The sequence below is a fragment of the Elgaria multicarinata genome, chromosome 14 (assembly GCF_023053635.1).
Source record: "Elgaria multicarinata webbii isolate HBS135686 ecotype San Diego chromosome 14, rElgMul1.1.pri, whole genome shotgun sequence".
In the NCBI taxonomy this organism is placed as follows: Eukaryota; Metazoa; Chordata; class Lepidosauria; order Squamata; family Anguidae; genus Elgaria; species Elgaria multicarinata.
In genome coordinates this window covers 1,626,311-1,643,193 of record NC_086184.1, presented here as the reverse complement: position 1 = coordinate 1,643,193, position 16,883 = coordinate 1,626,311, and the positions used below count along the sequence as shown (strand labels likewise).

The 16,883-nt window shown below is 48.2% G+C and overlaps 2 protein-coding genes and 2 non-coding genes across 4 annotated transcripts in view; all 4 read left to right on the top strand.

The window, feature by feature from the left end:
* Positions 1-5,615, top strand: part of SPG7 (SPG7 matrix AAA peptidase subunit, paraplegin) — a 35,244-nt gene extending 29,629 nt beyond the window's left edge. The window contains exons 12-17 of the mRNA XM_063141479.1: positions 379-489; positions 1,368-1,483; positions 1,577-1,733; positions 1,955-2,118; positions 3,732-3,809; positions 4,937-5,615. Coding sequence (XP_062997549.1) covers positions 379-489; positions 1,368-1,483; positions 1,577-1,733; positions 1,955-2,118; positions 3,732-3,809; positions 4,937-5,155 — 845 coding nt within the window. The 3' untranslated portion in view covers positions 5,156-5,615. The remainder of the gene's footprint in view (positions 1-378; positions 490-1,367; positions 1,484-1,576; positions 1,734-1,954; positions 2,119-3,731; positions 3,810-4,936) is intronic.
* Positions 5,616-9,851: 4,236 nt separating this feature from the next.
* Positions 9,852-16,614, top strand: RPL13 (ribosomal protein L13). Its single transcript, XM_063141143.1, has 6 exons — positions 9,852-9,953; positions 13,107-13,224; positions 13,580-13,721; positions 14,664-14,837; positions 15,559-15,615; positions 16,411-16,614. The coding sequence occupies exons 2-6, from the start codon at positions 13,121-13,123 to the stop codon at positions 16,567-16,569; spliced, it is 636 nt and encodes a 211-aa protein (XP_062997213.1). The 5' UTR covers positions 9,852-9,953; positions 13,107-13,120; the 3' UTR covers positions 16,570-16,614.
* LOC134409014 (small nucleolar RNA MBII-202) lies at positions 13,355-13,434 on the top strand. The gene has a single exon (XR_010026146.1). It is a non-coding gene; the product is annotated as a small nucleolar RNA MBII-202 (small nucleolar RNA).
* Positions 14,510-14,595, top strand: LOC134409015 (small nucleolar RNA MBII-202). The gene has a single exon (XR_010026147.1). It is a non-coding gene; the product is annotated as a small nucleolar RNA MBII-202 (small nucleolar RNA).
* Positions 16,615-16,883: the final 269 nt, after the last annotated feature.

Below are 16,883 nucleotides of genomic sequence, written 5' to 3'. Positions count from 1 at the left end.
GTGCAGAGTGTCAGGCAGTAGGTGCCATGTAGCCACCACCCTGCAAGCCACATGCTCTGTTTCCTTGCAACAAGAGATAGCTGTGGCTAAAGGGTGGAACTGGGAGGGTGGCACTTTCTTGCCTTCTGTCATCAGTGGTAGAGCTTGGCTTGCATGGTAGAGATGCCTGGAGTCGCTGCCTGCTCTCCAGGTGTGTCCCTCCCCCTCCCCCTTGAGTGCATTGTCAGATACCTTTTATAATGCCCTAATCTGGACTGCACGGGTTGATCTCCCCCCCGCCCTCAGAGGATCCTGCTTTGGGAGAGCGACTTGCACTTGATGGTCTCCTGCTCTGATGTTCAGGAGACCAGGGGAGTGTGTGTGTCTTTCTGCCTGTAGGAGCTGACATAGCCAACATCTGCAACGAGGCCGCTCTTCACGCTGCAAGGGAGGGTCATAAATCCATCGATACGTTCAACTTTGAGTATGCGGTGGAGAGAGTCATTGCAGGTAAGGCCTCTTTCTGGGATGCATTTACGGGTTGGAATTCTTGAGTGTAGCCACATGATAAAGTGTTCTGTCGTGATCACTGGTTTCCGTAGATAGCTGCAGCACCCGTTTTGCAGGGCCATCGTCAGAGTGGCATGAATTGAGCCTCAGTCCTGCTTCACTGGGAACCTCCTCCCATGTACAGGCATAGAAGTGTTGTGTTTGCAGTCATCATGGATCTAGTTGTGCATCAGGGAAAACCTTTTAAATACTTTCTGCATTTTATTTCCCTCTGACCACACTGTTTACTCCATCACTCCTGCCAAGTGTGTGTGTGTGTGTAAGTTAGAGGATAACACTTCATACATCTGATGAAGTAGACTGCAGTCCACGAAAGCTTATGCCATAATAAATGTGTTCTTCTTTAAGATGTAATAAGACTCTCTTGTTATTGGTAGAAGCAGACCTTAGCCTATATAGTAAAGCTGCTAGCTGCTTCAGGGAGGGATTGAATTGGGTTGCACCACCATGCTTTGACCCTTGACGTGGATGTGTTTTTGATGCATAGATTTGTTTCTGTAGGCCAGAGTTAAATGGACTGTTAAAACTTAAGTGATGTTTAGGTCCTTGGAAATGACTCAGTGGGGCTTGTGCTGCTGCCAAAAGGAGCCAGTCGCAACTATCCTTGGAAGCAAGCCTTGTTGCTGGCTTTCTGAAGTCTCAGTTCATGATGAGGCTGTGCTGACGGGGATCCTCTGACAGCTTGGAGCAGAGCTGTAGCGAACGGAGGAGCGAAAAGCCTCTTGTTTTCACCGCCCGCCTCCTGGATTAAAATAAAATGGTGGTGAATGGAAAGTGTTTTTCTCCCCCTCCCTCCCCCAATCGGCCCTCTCTTGCAGGAACGGCCAAAAAGAGCAAGATCCTGTCCCAGGAGGAGCGGAGAATCGTGGCATTTCACGAGTCAGGTCATGCTCTGGTCGGCTGGCTGCTGGAGCACACCGAGGCCGTGTTGAAGGTAGACCTGCCGCCTGCCCTGAGATCGGATTACGGGATGCAGGGATTGGGGCTCACGGGGGGCAGCTTGAAATCCCCCTTCTTTATGCCACAGGTTTCCATAGCTCCTCGCACGAATGCTGCCTTGGGCTTTTCCCAGATCCTGCCGAAGGACCAATACCTCTTTACCACGGATCAGCTCTTTGAGCGGATGTGCATGGCCCTGGGAGGGAGAGTTTCAGAAGCCATCACCTTCAATAAAGTCACTACAGGTGAGGAAGTCTGCGGACAGACCCAGGAAGCCCTTCCTTGCACAGAAAAGGCGAGAGGGTGTCGCTTAATCTTCCTGGCCTTCTTGTGCTGCAGGCTTCCGTTTGCCCTGCTTGTGGCGTCCGCGGACGCTTCCTCCTGAAGAGGAGGGTGAAGAGCTTGACGCTTCTGACGCTTGCGCCATCACGCACACTGTCTTCCTTTTCTTCCTTTCTTGCTCCAGGGGCACAGGACGACCTGAGGAAAGTAACCAAGATTGCCTATTCCATGGTGAAGCAATATGGAATGGCGCCCAATGTTGGGCACCTCTCCTTCCCAGACCTGGAAAATGCCCCGGGGATTGGGCGGCGTCCCTTCAGCCAGGGGCTCCAGCAAGTTATGGACCACGTAAGTGTTCGTCCTAGATTGCCACCATTCCTGAAGCCAGATCCCTCTTAGCCGTTCGCAGCTTCTCACGGGGGAGCAAGGCCCAGGGTGTGAGGCTGTAACTGCTGACCCAGACACACCTGCAGGGTGGTCGCCGCTCTTCGAAGGAACGGCCTGGAGCTCAGTGGCAGAGCCCCTGCTCTGCATGCAGAAGGCCTCAGATGTCTTGGCTGCTTTCAGCCTAGTCTTCCATATGCTGGGACAACTTGGGACCAGGATACCTGAGAGAGCGCCTTCTCCCTTACCAACCTGCCCGGTCACTGAGGTCATCCGAGGATCTGCTCCTGGTGGTTCCACCTAGATCCATCCTCCGATTGGAGTCCACCAGGGGCAGAGCCTTCAGCGTGGTGGCGCCCCTCCTGTGGAACTCCCTGCCTCTGGAGGTCAGGCAGGCTCCGACCTTGTACTCCTTTCGGCACCTTCTGAAAACATCTTTATTCCAAGAAGCCTTTCTTTAACATGCAGCCTTGGATTTCTGTTTTTTGCTTCTTTTTAAATTTTGTTTTAACTGTTTTATTCTGTTTTTATTTTCATTTTACCTTGTACACTGCTCCGAAATTTTTTCAGTGGGGAGCGGTATATAAATATTCTAAATAAATAAATAAATAAATAAATAAATATGCCCCAGTCCTTGGGGAGTGCTTGTCAAACTCTAAACTAACAAAGAGCTGGAACCTAATGAATCTGGCCCTTCCCCCACGCACTCACCCATCCTGGAGAGTGTTTCCACTCACGAAAACCTGCTCCTTGACTTTCTAGAGCAGGCGCTAGAAAAAGCTCCAAATCTCTTGTAGGAACTGTAGCAAGTGACCAGCGCAAAGACGGTGCCAGCTGGATCTTACATGGCATAGCCCTACTGGTTCCTCTCTATTTGGCCCTGGTTAGGCCTCATCTAGAGTATTGCGTCCAGTTCTGGGCTCCGCAATTCAAGAAGGACGCAGACAAGCTGGAGCGTGTTCAGAGGAGGGCAACCAGGATGATCAGGGGTCTGGAAACAAAGCCCTATGAAGAGAGACTGAAAGAACTGGGCATGTTTAGCCTGGAGAAGAGAAGATTGAGGGGAGACATGAGAGCACTCTTCAAATACTTAAAAGGTTGTCACACAGAGGAGGGCCAGGATCTCTTCTCGATCCTCCCAGAGTGCAGGACACGGAATAACGGGCTCAAGTTACAGGAAGCCAGATTCCGGCTGGACATCAGGAAAAACTTCCTGACTGTTAGAGCAGTACGACAATGGAATCAGTTCCCTAGGGAGGTTGTGGGCTCTCCCACACTAGAGGCATTCAAGAGGCAGCTGGACAAGCGTCTGTCAGGGATGCTCTAGGGTGGATTCCTGCACTGAGCAGGGGGTTGGACTCCATGGCCTTGTAGGCCCCTTCCAACTCTGCTATTCTATGATTCTTTGATTAAATGTAATGTGCCACCACTCATGGGCCTCCTGCCTTCAGGTTCTCTGGAGTGTCTTCACTGAAGGGGTAAGATGCACTGCCATTCAGAATCTCGATCTCCCCTGGCCCATCCTTATTGCTCCATCTCTTTCCAAGGTGATCTTTTGGCTTTTGCTTCCCTTCTAGGAAGCTAAAATGCTGGTGGCCCGAGCCTACAGACGCACGGAGAAGCTGCTGCTGGAGAATCGGGAGAAACTGAAGGCGGTAAGAAAGCTCGCCTGTGCCCTAATGTCGGAGCATATGGGGTGGAGGACTGAGTGGGTGTGTGAAGGAGGGCAGGGAGGGCCCTGATTCAGCTCCCTGATCAGTCGTTGGAGCTCAGTGGTTGGCCACGGGCAAGCGGCTTCCCTTTAGCCGAACTTGCCTCATGTGCCGCCTGCGAAGCTAAAAATACTGCTCTGAGTTCCTCGGAGAAAGACTAGAATAAATGAACATGTAAGAACTCCTCAGCTGGGAGTGAATGAAGAGAAGAAACAGGATCACTTGTTAGGATGATTCCTCTGCGGAGTCCTGGAGACAGTGTTGGCTGCCGCTCTTATCGGGACGGGTCGTGGCCTTTTGTTTCACCTTATAGCGCCAAGAAGCAAAGTGAGGCGTGGAGCATTTTCAGGCTTTGAGAGAACGGGGGAAGCAAAGGCAGAGGCACATGGCTGGAGCTGTAGAGTGAGCAAGCTACCCTCTTGGGGGCCGGGAGTCCTGATGCGACAGTACCCAAATACCCCACCACACCACCCACACATAAACACACTTGTCAAAAATAAATACATTAAAGTTCATTTATATTTGTGCATTCCTGGCACCACATACACGATACTTCTGTTAATGGTGTGCTGCTTTTAATGATGCACTGGTTTTAAACGTTTGAATTAGTTGTATGTATTTTATGGTGTTTTTATTTGTGTAAATAAACAAATATATTATTATGATTATGACTAAATGTTTCCCACTCCCCTGATGGGATCTGTCATATAGAGATAGAAACCTCTATGCCAGAATGTGAATTCACTCCCAAATTTGGCCCACAGTTCTCAAAAATGTTGCTTCCCTTGAGAGTCAAGCAAAAAACATTACCTTAAAACTTACCCTAGTTGCTGCTAATACCTTTCCCCAAAACCCCCACAGCTCTGAGAGTGCTTTTCTGACCCAGTTGTTTCTCCATCCTGTGGCAAGTTGGTCCTTGCTTCCACCAATAGGAGGCTGAGCTGCAATACATCAGGCCCCATTTCTATTGTTAGACTTCTCTGGCTGTGGTATGTGTGTTTGCGTGTGTCTGTTGCTTGTGGCCTGTGTCTATGCGTATGTTTACCTTCTGCTAACTTTTCCATATCTAGCTGGTTAATGCCCTCCTGGAGAAGGAAGTGATCAACTATGATGACATTGAAGCCCTGATTGGGCCTCCCCTGCACGGGCCCAAGAAAATGATCTCTCCTCAGAGCTGGATTGACGACGAGAGAGACAAGCAAGACACAGGAGACGAAGAGCCACCCCAGCAGTCCCACGGCCAAGAGGAGGAGGAGGAGGAGGAGGAACCCAACCTGAGACCTGTTTGAAGCCAGTTCGTGATGCGGAGTGAGCTAGAGGCTTCCTTTCTGAACTAACTGTGCAAGAAGAGTCCCTCCTCGCCTGCGTTGGCCGTGCTGATGGAATTCTGTGATGGGATATGCAGTTAGGGTTTGGCTTTCCTTGCTCTGAGAACGAGTGAGAGCAGAGTGGGATGTCTGAGGTCGTCAACAGGACTTATGCACCGTTACCATCTTCAAGGCTCATTTGGGAAGGCCCCCTGCACCTCTGGGTCACCTTATTATTCACCTGAGACAGGAGTGTGTGCAGTCATTCTGGGCAGGGCCTGGTCCTCATGGGACAGCAGCTGCTGTTCTCTGCTTTGTGTTACTTTTTGGTAGTGGCATATGCCCGAGATCCCTCAATTGTCCTAACAGCGGCAATGATGTAACTACAGGCCCCCAATATACCCATGTTTTTGGTACCAGGGCCTTTCTCTTTTGCACACGTCTCTTTGTGGGCTGTGGAGACTCAAGAGTTGCTTTGACCTCTGTTATCCGGTCTGGGCCCTAGCTACAAAGCCATGGGCAGACAAAACCTATGCTGGTGGGGTTCTGGAGATTGACTTTGAGAAGAGAGAGAAGTCATAAGCCTCTGTGAGAATCTGGTTCTTACAGAAGCCGTTAGACTGAACATGTGTCCGGAGCAGCTTGTGGCAGGGCAAAGGGAAAGGAGGGATTACTGTTCCTTACCGTGCAATAACAGCTGTGTGTGTGTGAGAGAGAGAGAGAGAGAGAGAGAGAAAGAGAGAGAGAGAGAGAGCACATGGTGGTTGCACTGTCTCCCTCATTCTCTTCCCCCACCCCTTAATGGGGATTATTTCCGTGAGGATTATTGTCTGTATCCCTGAACAACCCACATCCTGATATTCCTCCTGCCAACATTTAATTTGCAGTTCTCAGGCTTACTCTTTTGGTATCTTCCCTTGTGCTCAGATGGGGTGATCATGTTCACTCTCTCTCCCTCTGAGTTACCTCAGTGTGGAAGGAGCTGCTCTTTACAATTGTTGGGGGTGTGATCCTCTGAAATATATATTTCAAAATGGGATGTTGTACGTAAAGAAGAAAAGCTAGCCTTTCAGTCCTCCTCCACCTCCTCCGTAAGCAGCCCTATTCTCCATCTCCCCCAGTGGGCCTTGGCAAAATAGTCTCCAGTGATCTGCGTGTACCATCTAGTGGTCGGTTAAGAAATCTGCACCGGATCGCTGTCTGTAAATGGAAATGTGAGGCAAGGTACATTGTTCCTGAATCGTGGTCAATATATTTTCTGTGGATTAACCAAACCCCGCTGACAATAACTCAACTTTAGCACATGAATGGTTAACATTTGGGCTGTATGGCAACATTATATTTAAAGAAATTCAGGAGCAGAGAAGTAAATTCATTGTTCTATGTCCTGGGCATCTGTGTGTTCTTAACTTCTTACACTGGAAGGGCTTGTTTTGATTTCTCACTGGGCTGCTGTATCTCAAGAAAATAAAATGTAAAAACTGCTCCTGCTGCAGGCTCTTGAATTAAAGGGACTGTTAACATCCTACCCCCATCTTGCACCCTACTATTACTAAGTTCCAGGTTGGAGAGAGATGGCCACCAGGATTCTCCTTCTTGCTTCTTCCCAACTCTTTCTGTCTGTTTTTCCTCCTGCCTATCCACAGACCCTGCTTTACTGCACTTGTGAAACCATAACCTAGCACAGTCTGCAGTAGAATCATAGAATCATAGAATAGCAGAGTTGGAAGGGGCTTACAAGGCCATCGAGCCCAACCCCCTGCTCAATGCAGGAATCCACCCTAAAGCATCCCTGACAGATGCTTGTCCAGCTGCCTCTTGAATGCCTCTAGTGTGGGAGAGCCCACAACCTCCCTAGGTAACTGATTCCATTGTCGTACTGCTCTAACAGTCAGGAAGTTTTTCCTGATGTCCAGCTAGAATCTGGCTTCCTGTAACTTGAGCCCGTTATTCCGTGTCCTGCACTCTGGGAGGATCGAGAAGAGATCCTGGCCCTCCTCTGTGGGACAACCTTTTAAGTATTTGAAGAGTGCTCTCATGTCTCCCCTCAATCTTCTCTTCTCCAGGCTAAACATGGAGTCTTTCGCAGTCATTCCAACTGCTTGTAGCTTGTCCACCTATTAAAAATAGAGCTTTGCTACAAAATTCAACCACCACCCGCTAATTTATTATTTGATACCTATTTCATCACTTCCGAAATTTCAGTCATTGCAATACAATCCATAACTTTAAGGTCTGCCATTTCCAGTATGTGTGATTCGCTATACTCTCTGTTCAAGGCAATGCATTCTATCCCCCTGCCCCCTTCCTAATGCTAATAGTGGAGAGGCACCCAGACTTGGTAGATAGAAAATGTCATTTTCCAAAGGACCCACCTTGCTTGTTGCTGACTAACTTTGTCTGCTCCTACAGAGGTTTTTTAAAAAGTTCTTCATAGTGTTACACAGTCTATAATTCTATGTACAAACTGTTGCATGCAAGCCTTATTGAACTCCGTAAGATCTCCATGTAAACATGCATAGGTTGACAGACAGCCTGGCTTCTGAGCATCAACAATTAGGCTGTAGGTCTCTTACATCCGGTCCACACTTTGTTCCTGACAAATGTAGGTGGCTATTAGCTCCCTTCTGCTCTAGGTAGATTGCATTGGGCTTAGTCACATCTGAACAGTGTAGGAGTACATATTTATTAGGGCCAATGCTTTCATTTATTATTCCAAATAGCTCTGTGATGTAGTCGTTGTCAGCAGACTTGCATACAGGGCAGGGCATTAACATCTTTATTGTTATATATGTTATAACAATAAACATATATAACAATAAATCTCAGGGCGGCGTACAGATAAAAACATACAGTATAAAACGATACTGTTATGTTTTTATCTGTACGCCGCCCTGAGATCTTAATGATATAGGGCGGGATATAAATATTTTAAATAAATAAATAAACGTAAGTGCTGTGCTGCTTCGCAGGCCAACACCCTATTTTCCACAGTGGCCAAGCAGATGCCCAGGCAGGCAGGGCGTGAAAGTGACACGACACTCTCCTATGACCCTCCCTTAGTAATGGGCATTCAGGCAGAGTACAGACAGGTTGCATTCTTAGCTCTATGTCTCTATAAAAATGGCAGAATTGCCTTTCCAGGTCAGAGCGGGGGGGTCTGTCTAGTCCAGCTTCCTATGGCAGATGACAAAGTGCATTCGGGAAGCCCACAGGTGCGATCCTGTGTTGTTGCTCTCCCCCCACCCCAGGATTCAGAGGTATCCTGCAAGGGAGACCCCTTATAGCCAGCATGGCTAACAATCTGCCATTGCATTGTGTGGATGACCCATTCTGATGAGACGTTGAGGTGCATTCAGATCTGAACCATCCGGTGGAACTAATCTATAAACAAAGCAAAACTTTTAGCTGGTACTGATTTATTAAGCAAGATAAGAGCATAAGCAGAAACCTGATGATGGATCAGATCAAGAGCCCATCTGATCCAGCACTGTTGTTCATACAGTGATGGGGCTACACTCCCCCTGAAAGGCTGTGTTCGCAGTTTGGGGGTGCTCCTGGATCTGTCGCTCCAAATGACAGCCCAGATAGATGCGACAGCCAAGAGTGCCTACTATCAGCTTCGGCTGATACGCCAGCTGCGCCCCTTCTTAAGAGTCCTAAAGACAGTAGTGCACACGCTGGTAACCTCAAGGCTTGACTTCTGCAATGCACTCTACATAGGGCTACCATTGTACCTAGTTCAGAAACTTCAACTAGTTCAAAATATGGCAGCCAGGTTGGTCACCAGTACATCTAGGGGTGAGCATATTACCCCAACATTAAAATCACTCCACTGGCTGCCAGTTAGTTTCCGGGCAAAGTACAAAGTGTTGGTCATTACCTTTAAAGTCCTAAATGGTTTGGGTCCAGGTTACCTGCGGGATCGCCTTCTCCCATACAGTCCGCCCCGCACACTCAGGTCCTCAGGGGTGAACTTACTTCAGTCAGCTAAAACTAGGCTGACATCAGTTTCCCAGAGGACCTTTTCTTCTGTCGCCCCCAGATTGTGGAACAGCCTGCGGGAGGAGATTCGTAAAATTAACTCTGTGTGATTTTAAGGCAGCTTTAAAGACTAGCCTTTTCCAGCAGGCCTATCCAGATCAATGTAAAATCATGAATTTTTAAGATGTATTGATTCCTGTTCTAATGTTGTTCCTCGCCTCAATCCAAAGGGAGAGGCGGGTAATAAATAAAATTATTATTATTATTGTTATTATTGCTTACCCTACCCTGTACCTGTTTGCATTCTCTTCCCCTCCTTATTGTTTTACTATGATTTTATTAGATTGTAAGCCTATGCGGCAGGGTCTTGCTATTTACTGTTTTACTCTGTACAGCACCATGTACACTGATGGTGCTATATAAATAAATAAATAATAATAATAATAATAATAATAATAATAATAATAATAATAATAATAATAATAATAATAATAATAATATCTGAGTAAGCATTCCTTCGGAAGTTTTCTCTGGCTTGCCCCGAGGCAGCTGCATGAAGAGCCAGCAGAATGAAGCCCGCGGTCCCTTTAAGTCGGGCGCCATCTTTGCTAAGGGCAAGGGGACGTGTCCAATAGAAGAGTTGACGCCGAGAGAGGCGGTCCCCTTCCTCTGATTGGCCTCAACGAGCGAATCGTCGCGACTTCCTGAGGCCGGGCCCCGCGCGGCGGCTCCGATATCCCAGCGTCCTTCGCGGCTCTTCTTTCTTTTTCCGGCCGGCCATTTTCTTTCCCGGGAGGTGAGTTCTTGTGCCGTGGGAGGCCTCGTTGATTATCCGCCGCCATCCATGGACTGCGTCGAGGCGGGAGAGCTCTGAGGCAGCCGGGTGGATCCTGGGGGGCCTCGGGGTTGCGGCGGATGGGTTATGGGGGCTCGGGCAGGGCAGAAGCGGGGTCGGTGGGAGCCGAGCCGAGCCTGGCACTAAGCGAGAGCCGTGCCGGGCTTGGCCTTCGGGGTACGAAGCGGCGCATGGCCCTGCAGCTTCCCCCAACCTGGTGCCCTCCAGAAGTTTTGGACTCCCAACATTTCTGGCTGTTTATATGCTTATTTTGAGTGTTTTTTATCTCGCTCCTCTGCCAAAAAGGCTCCCGGAGCCGCTTACAAACCATCAGTGAAGCAAGACTTCTCTGCCCCGGCAGGCTTACAATCTAAAAAGGCAGACACGCAAGGAAAACGGGATGAGGGGAGGGGAACACGTGTCTTTCAGCAGGGCTGTTGGAATGACCTAGCTTCCCTTCTCAGCTCCTTCTGTTAGCAGCCTTCCTCAACCTGGGGCGCTCCAGATGTGTTGGACTACAACTCCCAGAATGCCCCAGCTGGGGCATTCTGGGACGTGCAGTCCAACACATCTGGAGCGCTCCAGGTTGAGGAAGGCTGTGTTACAGCCTGCTGAATGGCTGCTGGTGAAGACTGGGCCATGTTGGCTGGACCTGATGGGAGCTGAAGTCCAACCCATTTGGGGTGCAGCAGGTTTTGTGATACAAGGCCACTGCGTGGGTTCCTCAGGAGCAGCCAGGCGCCAAGCACGTGCTTCGTGGGCAGAAGGTGGTGCTGGGCTTTTATATGTTTATGTGTCTCTTTATAATGAGAAGTAGGTAAGAAATCCCATTTATCGGCATGGGCTGGCATGGTGCGTAGGCCTATAACTCAGTGGGTAGGGTGCAGAAAGTGTTTTACATCGAAGGTTCGAGCCCTGGCATTGCCAGCCCCAAGGATCTGTAGCGGCATGTCTAGGAGAGCCACTGCCAGCCAGGGGAGACTGGGCTGGATGGACCGGTGGTCTGACTCTGTCTGGAGGCAGCTTTGTAGCTCAGTGAGAAGGTGCTGCATTTGCATGCAGTAGGTCCCAGGCTCAGGCATGTCAGATCTGCAGGAGAAGAGCCAGTGCTACTCCAGAATTGATGGCATTGGGCTAATAGTCTGACCCGAAGCATCTTTTTGAGTTTGGGCCCATAGCTCAGTGTCGGAGCACATGCAGAAGGGCTCTGGGTTGCTTTGTGAGATCTCCAGATAAAATGAGCTTGGGTGGCAGGACTAGAAGAGACCTGGGACCTCAGAAAGGCAGCTGTCTCTGGGGATGATGCTAGCCTGATGCTCTGGACATGGGCCATTTGTTGAGGAGTTCAGACCTTGTCTTAGTTTTGCATTCTTTGGATCAAGGGGCAGCCTCCGTCTAACATGACACCCTCCTGCAGCGTTCCAGCATTGATTGACAAGTCCTGTTTGTTAACACCTCTGTTTTCAAGGCTATGAATTTGCAGCATCTCCTTTTCTGATAGTTTTCAGCTTTAATTTTCTGTGGATAAATCTGAACTCTGGTGTTTCTCTTTTCCTCTCCTCCTTTCGCTGGAATTGTTAGAACTACTCCAGTACTTTGCTTGACTGTCCTCTTTTATTAGTATCCATGTCAGAAAACAACGAGCCATGTTTACATGCATTCTTGAAAATCAAAGTTCTGGGTGTGTAGGGTTCCAGTGTGTCTATTGATGTATGTTTATAACCCTGCAGTTAGCTTACTGTATTTGGAAAGGCCTGTGAATTTCATTAAATCAAGGACTGTGATTTCATTTAAATCACACAGTGCGATTTAAATGAAAACTTATTCTTAAATTAAGATGTATGGTAATGCTAATAGACACAACATGAACCATAAACATTTCATAGAGCAAAATCAAAATTTCTTGTATGGTTCACAATTTGAAATCCAAACAGTGTATGTAAATGTGCATTTTAAAGGTCAGAAGTTGATTATAAGGTATGTGTTAGACGCCCATATAGTAGCTTAAAATGTTAACAGTTCCATACAGAAGCTGCTCACAGCAGCCTTCCCCAACCTGCTGCCCTCCCAACTGTTTAAGGCAACTGCTCTGGGATTGCTGGCTGCTGGGAGTTGAAGTTCAACACATCTGGAGGGTCCCTGGTTGGGAAGGCTGGTTTAGGGCATTATGAATTTAAACAAAATTTTGAAGCCCGTAAATAAATATTTAGTCAATCCGAAAGCTCTAACAGCAGTTTTATAACTTAAGTTGCTGACATAGAAAAGGAGTAAGCATTGAAGGCATTAAAAGGAAATGCTTTTCTAACTTCTGGGGAGCAACTTCATCAGTGGTGGTTGAAAGGGATTTTTGGTGTCCTTCCTGCATTCTACCTATCCTGTTTCTAGCCATTGACACCAGAGAGAAATCCAAACCCTTTGGCTTCCACCACAACGTGGTGTGTTGTGGATGTCATTTTGGGCAGGGGAGGCCAACCTTGAATCCCTGCCAGTTCATGTTGAACCCACCCTTGTGTCTGTCTCCAAAATACTTCTCAGGGTCAATAAATTATTATTATTATATTTATTTGTATCCTGCCTTTTGCCCAATACTGGGCCTCAGGGCGGTCTTACAAAGTTTAAAATATACATTGTAAAACTAGGAAAAGAAATGTTAAAAAAACACCAGGTTTAAAATACACAACGAAATTATAAGCCATTAACATAGATGGAGGGCCAAATTACTCTCCAAAGGCCTGCTGGAACAAAAAGGTTTTAGCCTGCTTCCGAAAGCTCATCAAGGAGGGAGCCAGCCTAGCATCCCCGGGAAGAGAATTCCAAAGCACTGGAGCAGCCACCGAGAAGGCCCTCTCCCATGTTCTCACCAAGCGTGCCTGTGAAGAAGGTGGGACTGAAAGAAGGGCTTCTCCGGAAGATCTCAAAGCACGGGCAGGCTCATAAGGGAGAATACGTTCTTTTAAATAACCTGGACCCGAGTCATATATGGCTTTATAGGTCATAACCAGCACTTTGAAAATAAAATAAAATATTTTGTAAAATATTTACAAAATAAACTATTTTGTATGCTGTTAGAACTGTGGCTGTGAAGAGTCTAATCTAGGCTCTTTGTGTTTTCAGGGACGTAAGCAGTCATGGCGCCCAGCCGGAATGGCATGATCTTGAAGCCCCACTTCCACAAAGACTGGCAAAGACGAGTGGCCACGTGGTTCAACCAGCCTGCCCGGAAGATCCGCAGGTGAGGTCTTGTGCCCTGCTGAGTCTCTGCGTGGCATGTTCTCTGGGCGAGATTTTTCAGGAAACAACCAGTAGACTTGGATAACACAAAAGGCAAGCGAGTGCAAGCATTGCTCAGTGCTTCAGCCGAATGATGACCATTCTCTGGAATCGCTGTACTCCTTTGATGATCCCTTGAACCCATATAAGCTGATGGCTGTAGCTTTTTGTGTTACTGCCACTGGGAGTTTAGATAGAACTCGGTTCTTGCTCTGGCTGCCTCCCTGGCTTTATCTGTAAGGGAGCCCAGGTAGGATTCTAGCTGGAGAGAAGGAAGGGTTTTGACACAGCCTCTTTGTGCTGCTTTCTTCACCCAGGAGGAAGGCCCGCCAGGCAAAGGCTCGTCGTATCGCTCCACGTCCAGTATCTGGACCAATCAGACCGATCGTGAGATGCCCCACTGTGCGATACCATACGAAAGTCCGTGCCGGTAGAGGATTCAGCTTGGAGGAGCTGAGAGTGAGTAAAAAGGGCAGGTGTCTAAGGATGTGGGTGCCCCCCCCACAACCGATGAAAACAACTGGTGATTCTGTTTTTGGAATATCCGTGACAGGTGCAGAACCTCAGGTGTGGGGGCTAAATCCAACCCTCTGGAGTTCCCCAGAAGGCTACGCACCTTTCCCTGGCTCCATCACTGGTCCCCCAAGCACCAGTTGTTTGGTGGGTTCTTGACTTTTGTGCCATTTTCCCCCAATCTAAAATGTTAACATGCCTCTCCTGAGCCTTAGTTACTGCCAGTAAGAGCTTTATGCTAAAATACATTGGTTTTTTTTGTACTTTGGCCATGCCACGTTGCCTTCAGCCATATCCACCAATGTGTTGAGTTTCTCTGAAATTGGATTTGGCCCTCAGACTAAAAGAGGTTCTTCGCCTGTGATCTATGATACTGGAGTCTCTGAGAGTCTGATGTGTGTTATACAGTGGCTGAGGAGGCTCCTGTATAAGCAGTCAACTTGGTTGAAGTAGATCAGATTTCTTGGTGAACTGAGACCTGTTTTAGTGGGGTGGGTATTCTTAAAGAAATGCGTTGAGATCTTTGAAGGCTAGCAGTTATGGTACTAATCCCCACTGGTTCGGAGTGAGTTGCGGAAGGAGGATGTTCAGGCAGCAAAAAAGAAAAGGGAAAAAGAAGCCCTTTAGAGTTTAGTCTTGCAAAAAAATGTCCAAGCGCGTTGGAATCCAGGCAACGCTTGTCTCTCGTTAGTCCTTGCAAACCGCTCGTGTTCCTGTGAGAGCTTACAGTCAGATGATGACACTGTCTCCGGAATCTCTGTAGTCTCCGTGATGACTGTGACTTGAACCCTTTTCCAGCTGATGACTGTTCTGACTCCACAGCAGGGTTAGGGATGGCGATGCACAACTGTCTTTTAATTGAGGGTCCTGTTATCGTGCTCTCCTTAGATGGCCGGCATCAACAAGAAGTTTGCCCGGACGGTCGGTATCTCGGTGGATCCCAGGCGCCGTAACAGGTCAACAGAAGCCCTGCAGGCCAATGTGCAGCGGCTGAAGGAATATCGCTCCAAGCTCATCCTCTTTCCCAGGAAACCTTCTGCCCCCAAGAAAGGAGACAGCTCAGTAAGTATCGGGGTGGAAAGGGCCCTCTTTTCTAACGGTTCTCCTGGGGCGAAGGCTGTGATACAAGGCACGCAAGAAAAAAGCAGACTTCACTTCCAAGGAGTGCATATCCAGGATCGGGGAACGAAAGAGCTTCTAATTATATCCCCAGTATCCAAAGTACATGCATTGTAACCCAACTCCTTGTCTTATTAAGGACAGTGCAGCTGCCTACATTGGGGAAGAAGCAGTGGTGTTGGGGCAAAGTTGGGGTGATGACAGTATAGTAGGTCTGTTTAGACCAGCCTTCCTCAACCTGGGGCGCTCCAGATGTGTTGGACTACAACTCTGGCTGGGGCATTCTGGGAGATGCAGTCCAACACATCTGGAGCGCCCCAGGTTGAGGAAGGCTGGTTTAGACCATTACAGGGTGTTGTGCTTTTTATAATTTGTAAGCCTCTTTGAGCGACACCTTCTTCAGAGGGGGCAAATGGGCAGTACATTTTTAAAATAGTATTCTGAAATATGTACTGGAATTGCTAAGTTAGAAACTTTTGGGCCCCTGCGTGATTGAAACTCAGCCCATCAGCCAATCCATCTCCTTCGAGTTGATCCTGAGAGGCTCCTCCCCCAGCACTTCTGTGACACAACTCAAGCGAGGGCTTTTCCTGTTGTCCAAAGTTGGGTTGAAATAAGTAGTTTATTACTGACTTTTGCCATTGTTCCTTTCTTCTCTCCACAGGCAGAAGAGCTCAAGATGGCCACACAGCTTTCTGGAGCAGTTATGCCCATCAAAAATGTAAGTAATCTCCAGTCTCTGGATTTCCTTGGCTCTGTCCCCTCAAATTTAGATTTAACAACGGGACATGTCCTGCTTCTACTTGAAGTGTTAAGTCAGCCTTCCTCAACCTGGGGCGCTCCAGATGTGTTGGACTACAACTCCCAGAATGCCCCAGCTGGCTGGGGCATTCTGGGAGATGCAGTCCAACACATCTGGAGCGCCCCAGGTTGAGGAAGGCTGCGTTAAGTGAAATAGTCCCTTGAGAGAGTCTGAGTTTCTTAGCTATTCTAGAACGATTCCTTAAAGTTACAGTTTAAGTGGTTGAATGTTCTGTCATTCTTGAATAAATGACATTGTTTAGTACATTGGAATTGGCAATTGCCATGCTTGCTTTTGCAGAAAGGTGGGCTAAAAATGCAGTAAATAAACACGCTGCCATGGAAATCTAATACATTAGAAGGCAGGATGTTAATAGTTTCAAATTACAAAGGCTAGAAGCTGTGGCTAAATCTCGTCCTCCATGAATGTGTGCACTCCTCTTTGAAATCCATCTCAACCAGTAGCGATCCTTTCACTTCTTGTGGCAGTGAGTTCCCAACGTTAACTTTGGTTGTCCTCCCTTCCCGGGTTCTGCTTCCTTCTTTGAGACTGGGTGTAAGCAGAACTGTATTTTCAGTCTCTTAAGATGGGGCACTAGAGCATGCTGGAAATATTGGCCTTCTTGGCTGCTCCTGGTGCCTCAGAAGCGAGGAAGAGAGCAGTGGCTTTTCAGCATGTGCTCGTGAGTAACCACCTGGTTCTTGCCTCTCCTAGGTCTACAAAAAAGAGAAGGCCCGAGTTATCTCGGAGGATGAGAAGAACTTCAAAGCCTTTGCCAGCCTGCGCATGGCCCGGGCAAACGCTCGGCTCTTTGGCATCCGGGCCAAGCGAGCCAAGGAAGCGGCGGAGCAAGATGTGGAAAAGAAGAAATAAACTCTTTGTTCAGGGCCTGTCAATAAAGGAGGGGCATATTTGGAACTGTGGGGTGCCGTCTTGTGTCGAGATACAGGGAAGGGAGACGTGGGCTGGGGAATTGGGCCACAGGAGCGTGGCCCCTTCACCTGTCTCATTCTTGGAGACTGCCAGTCCAATAGTGGTCCGGGTATGGTGGCTCTCCCATTTCACGATTGTGGCAATTTAGGAGGAAGGGAAGGCACTTCTAATTGGATCCCATCCCATTCGCTCTAGAGGCAGCCTACCAGAACTCGGCCACTTGTTTTGAAGTAACACGGGCTACATTTGGCAGA

Coding starts and splice junctions, on each gene's coding strand:
- RPL13 (XM_063141143.1), top strand. CDS start 13,121: ATGGCGCCCAGCCGGAATGGCATGATCTTGAAGCCCCACTTCCACAAA. Junction 14,838..15,558: donor CCAAGAAAGGAGACAGCTCA/GTAAGTATCGGG, acceptor TTCTCTCCACAG/GCAGAAGAGCTCAAGATGGC. Junction 15,616..16,410: donor CAGTTATGCCCATCAAAAAT/GTAAGTAATCTC, acceptor TGCCTCTCCTAG/GTCTACAAAAAAGAGAAGGC.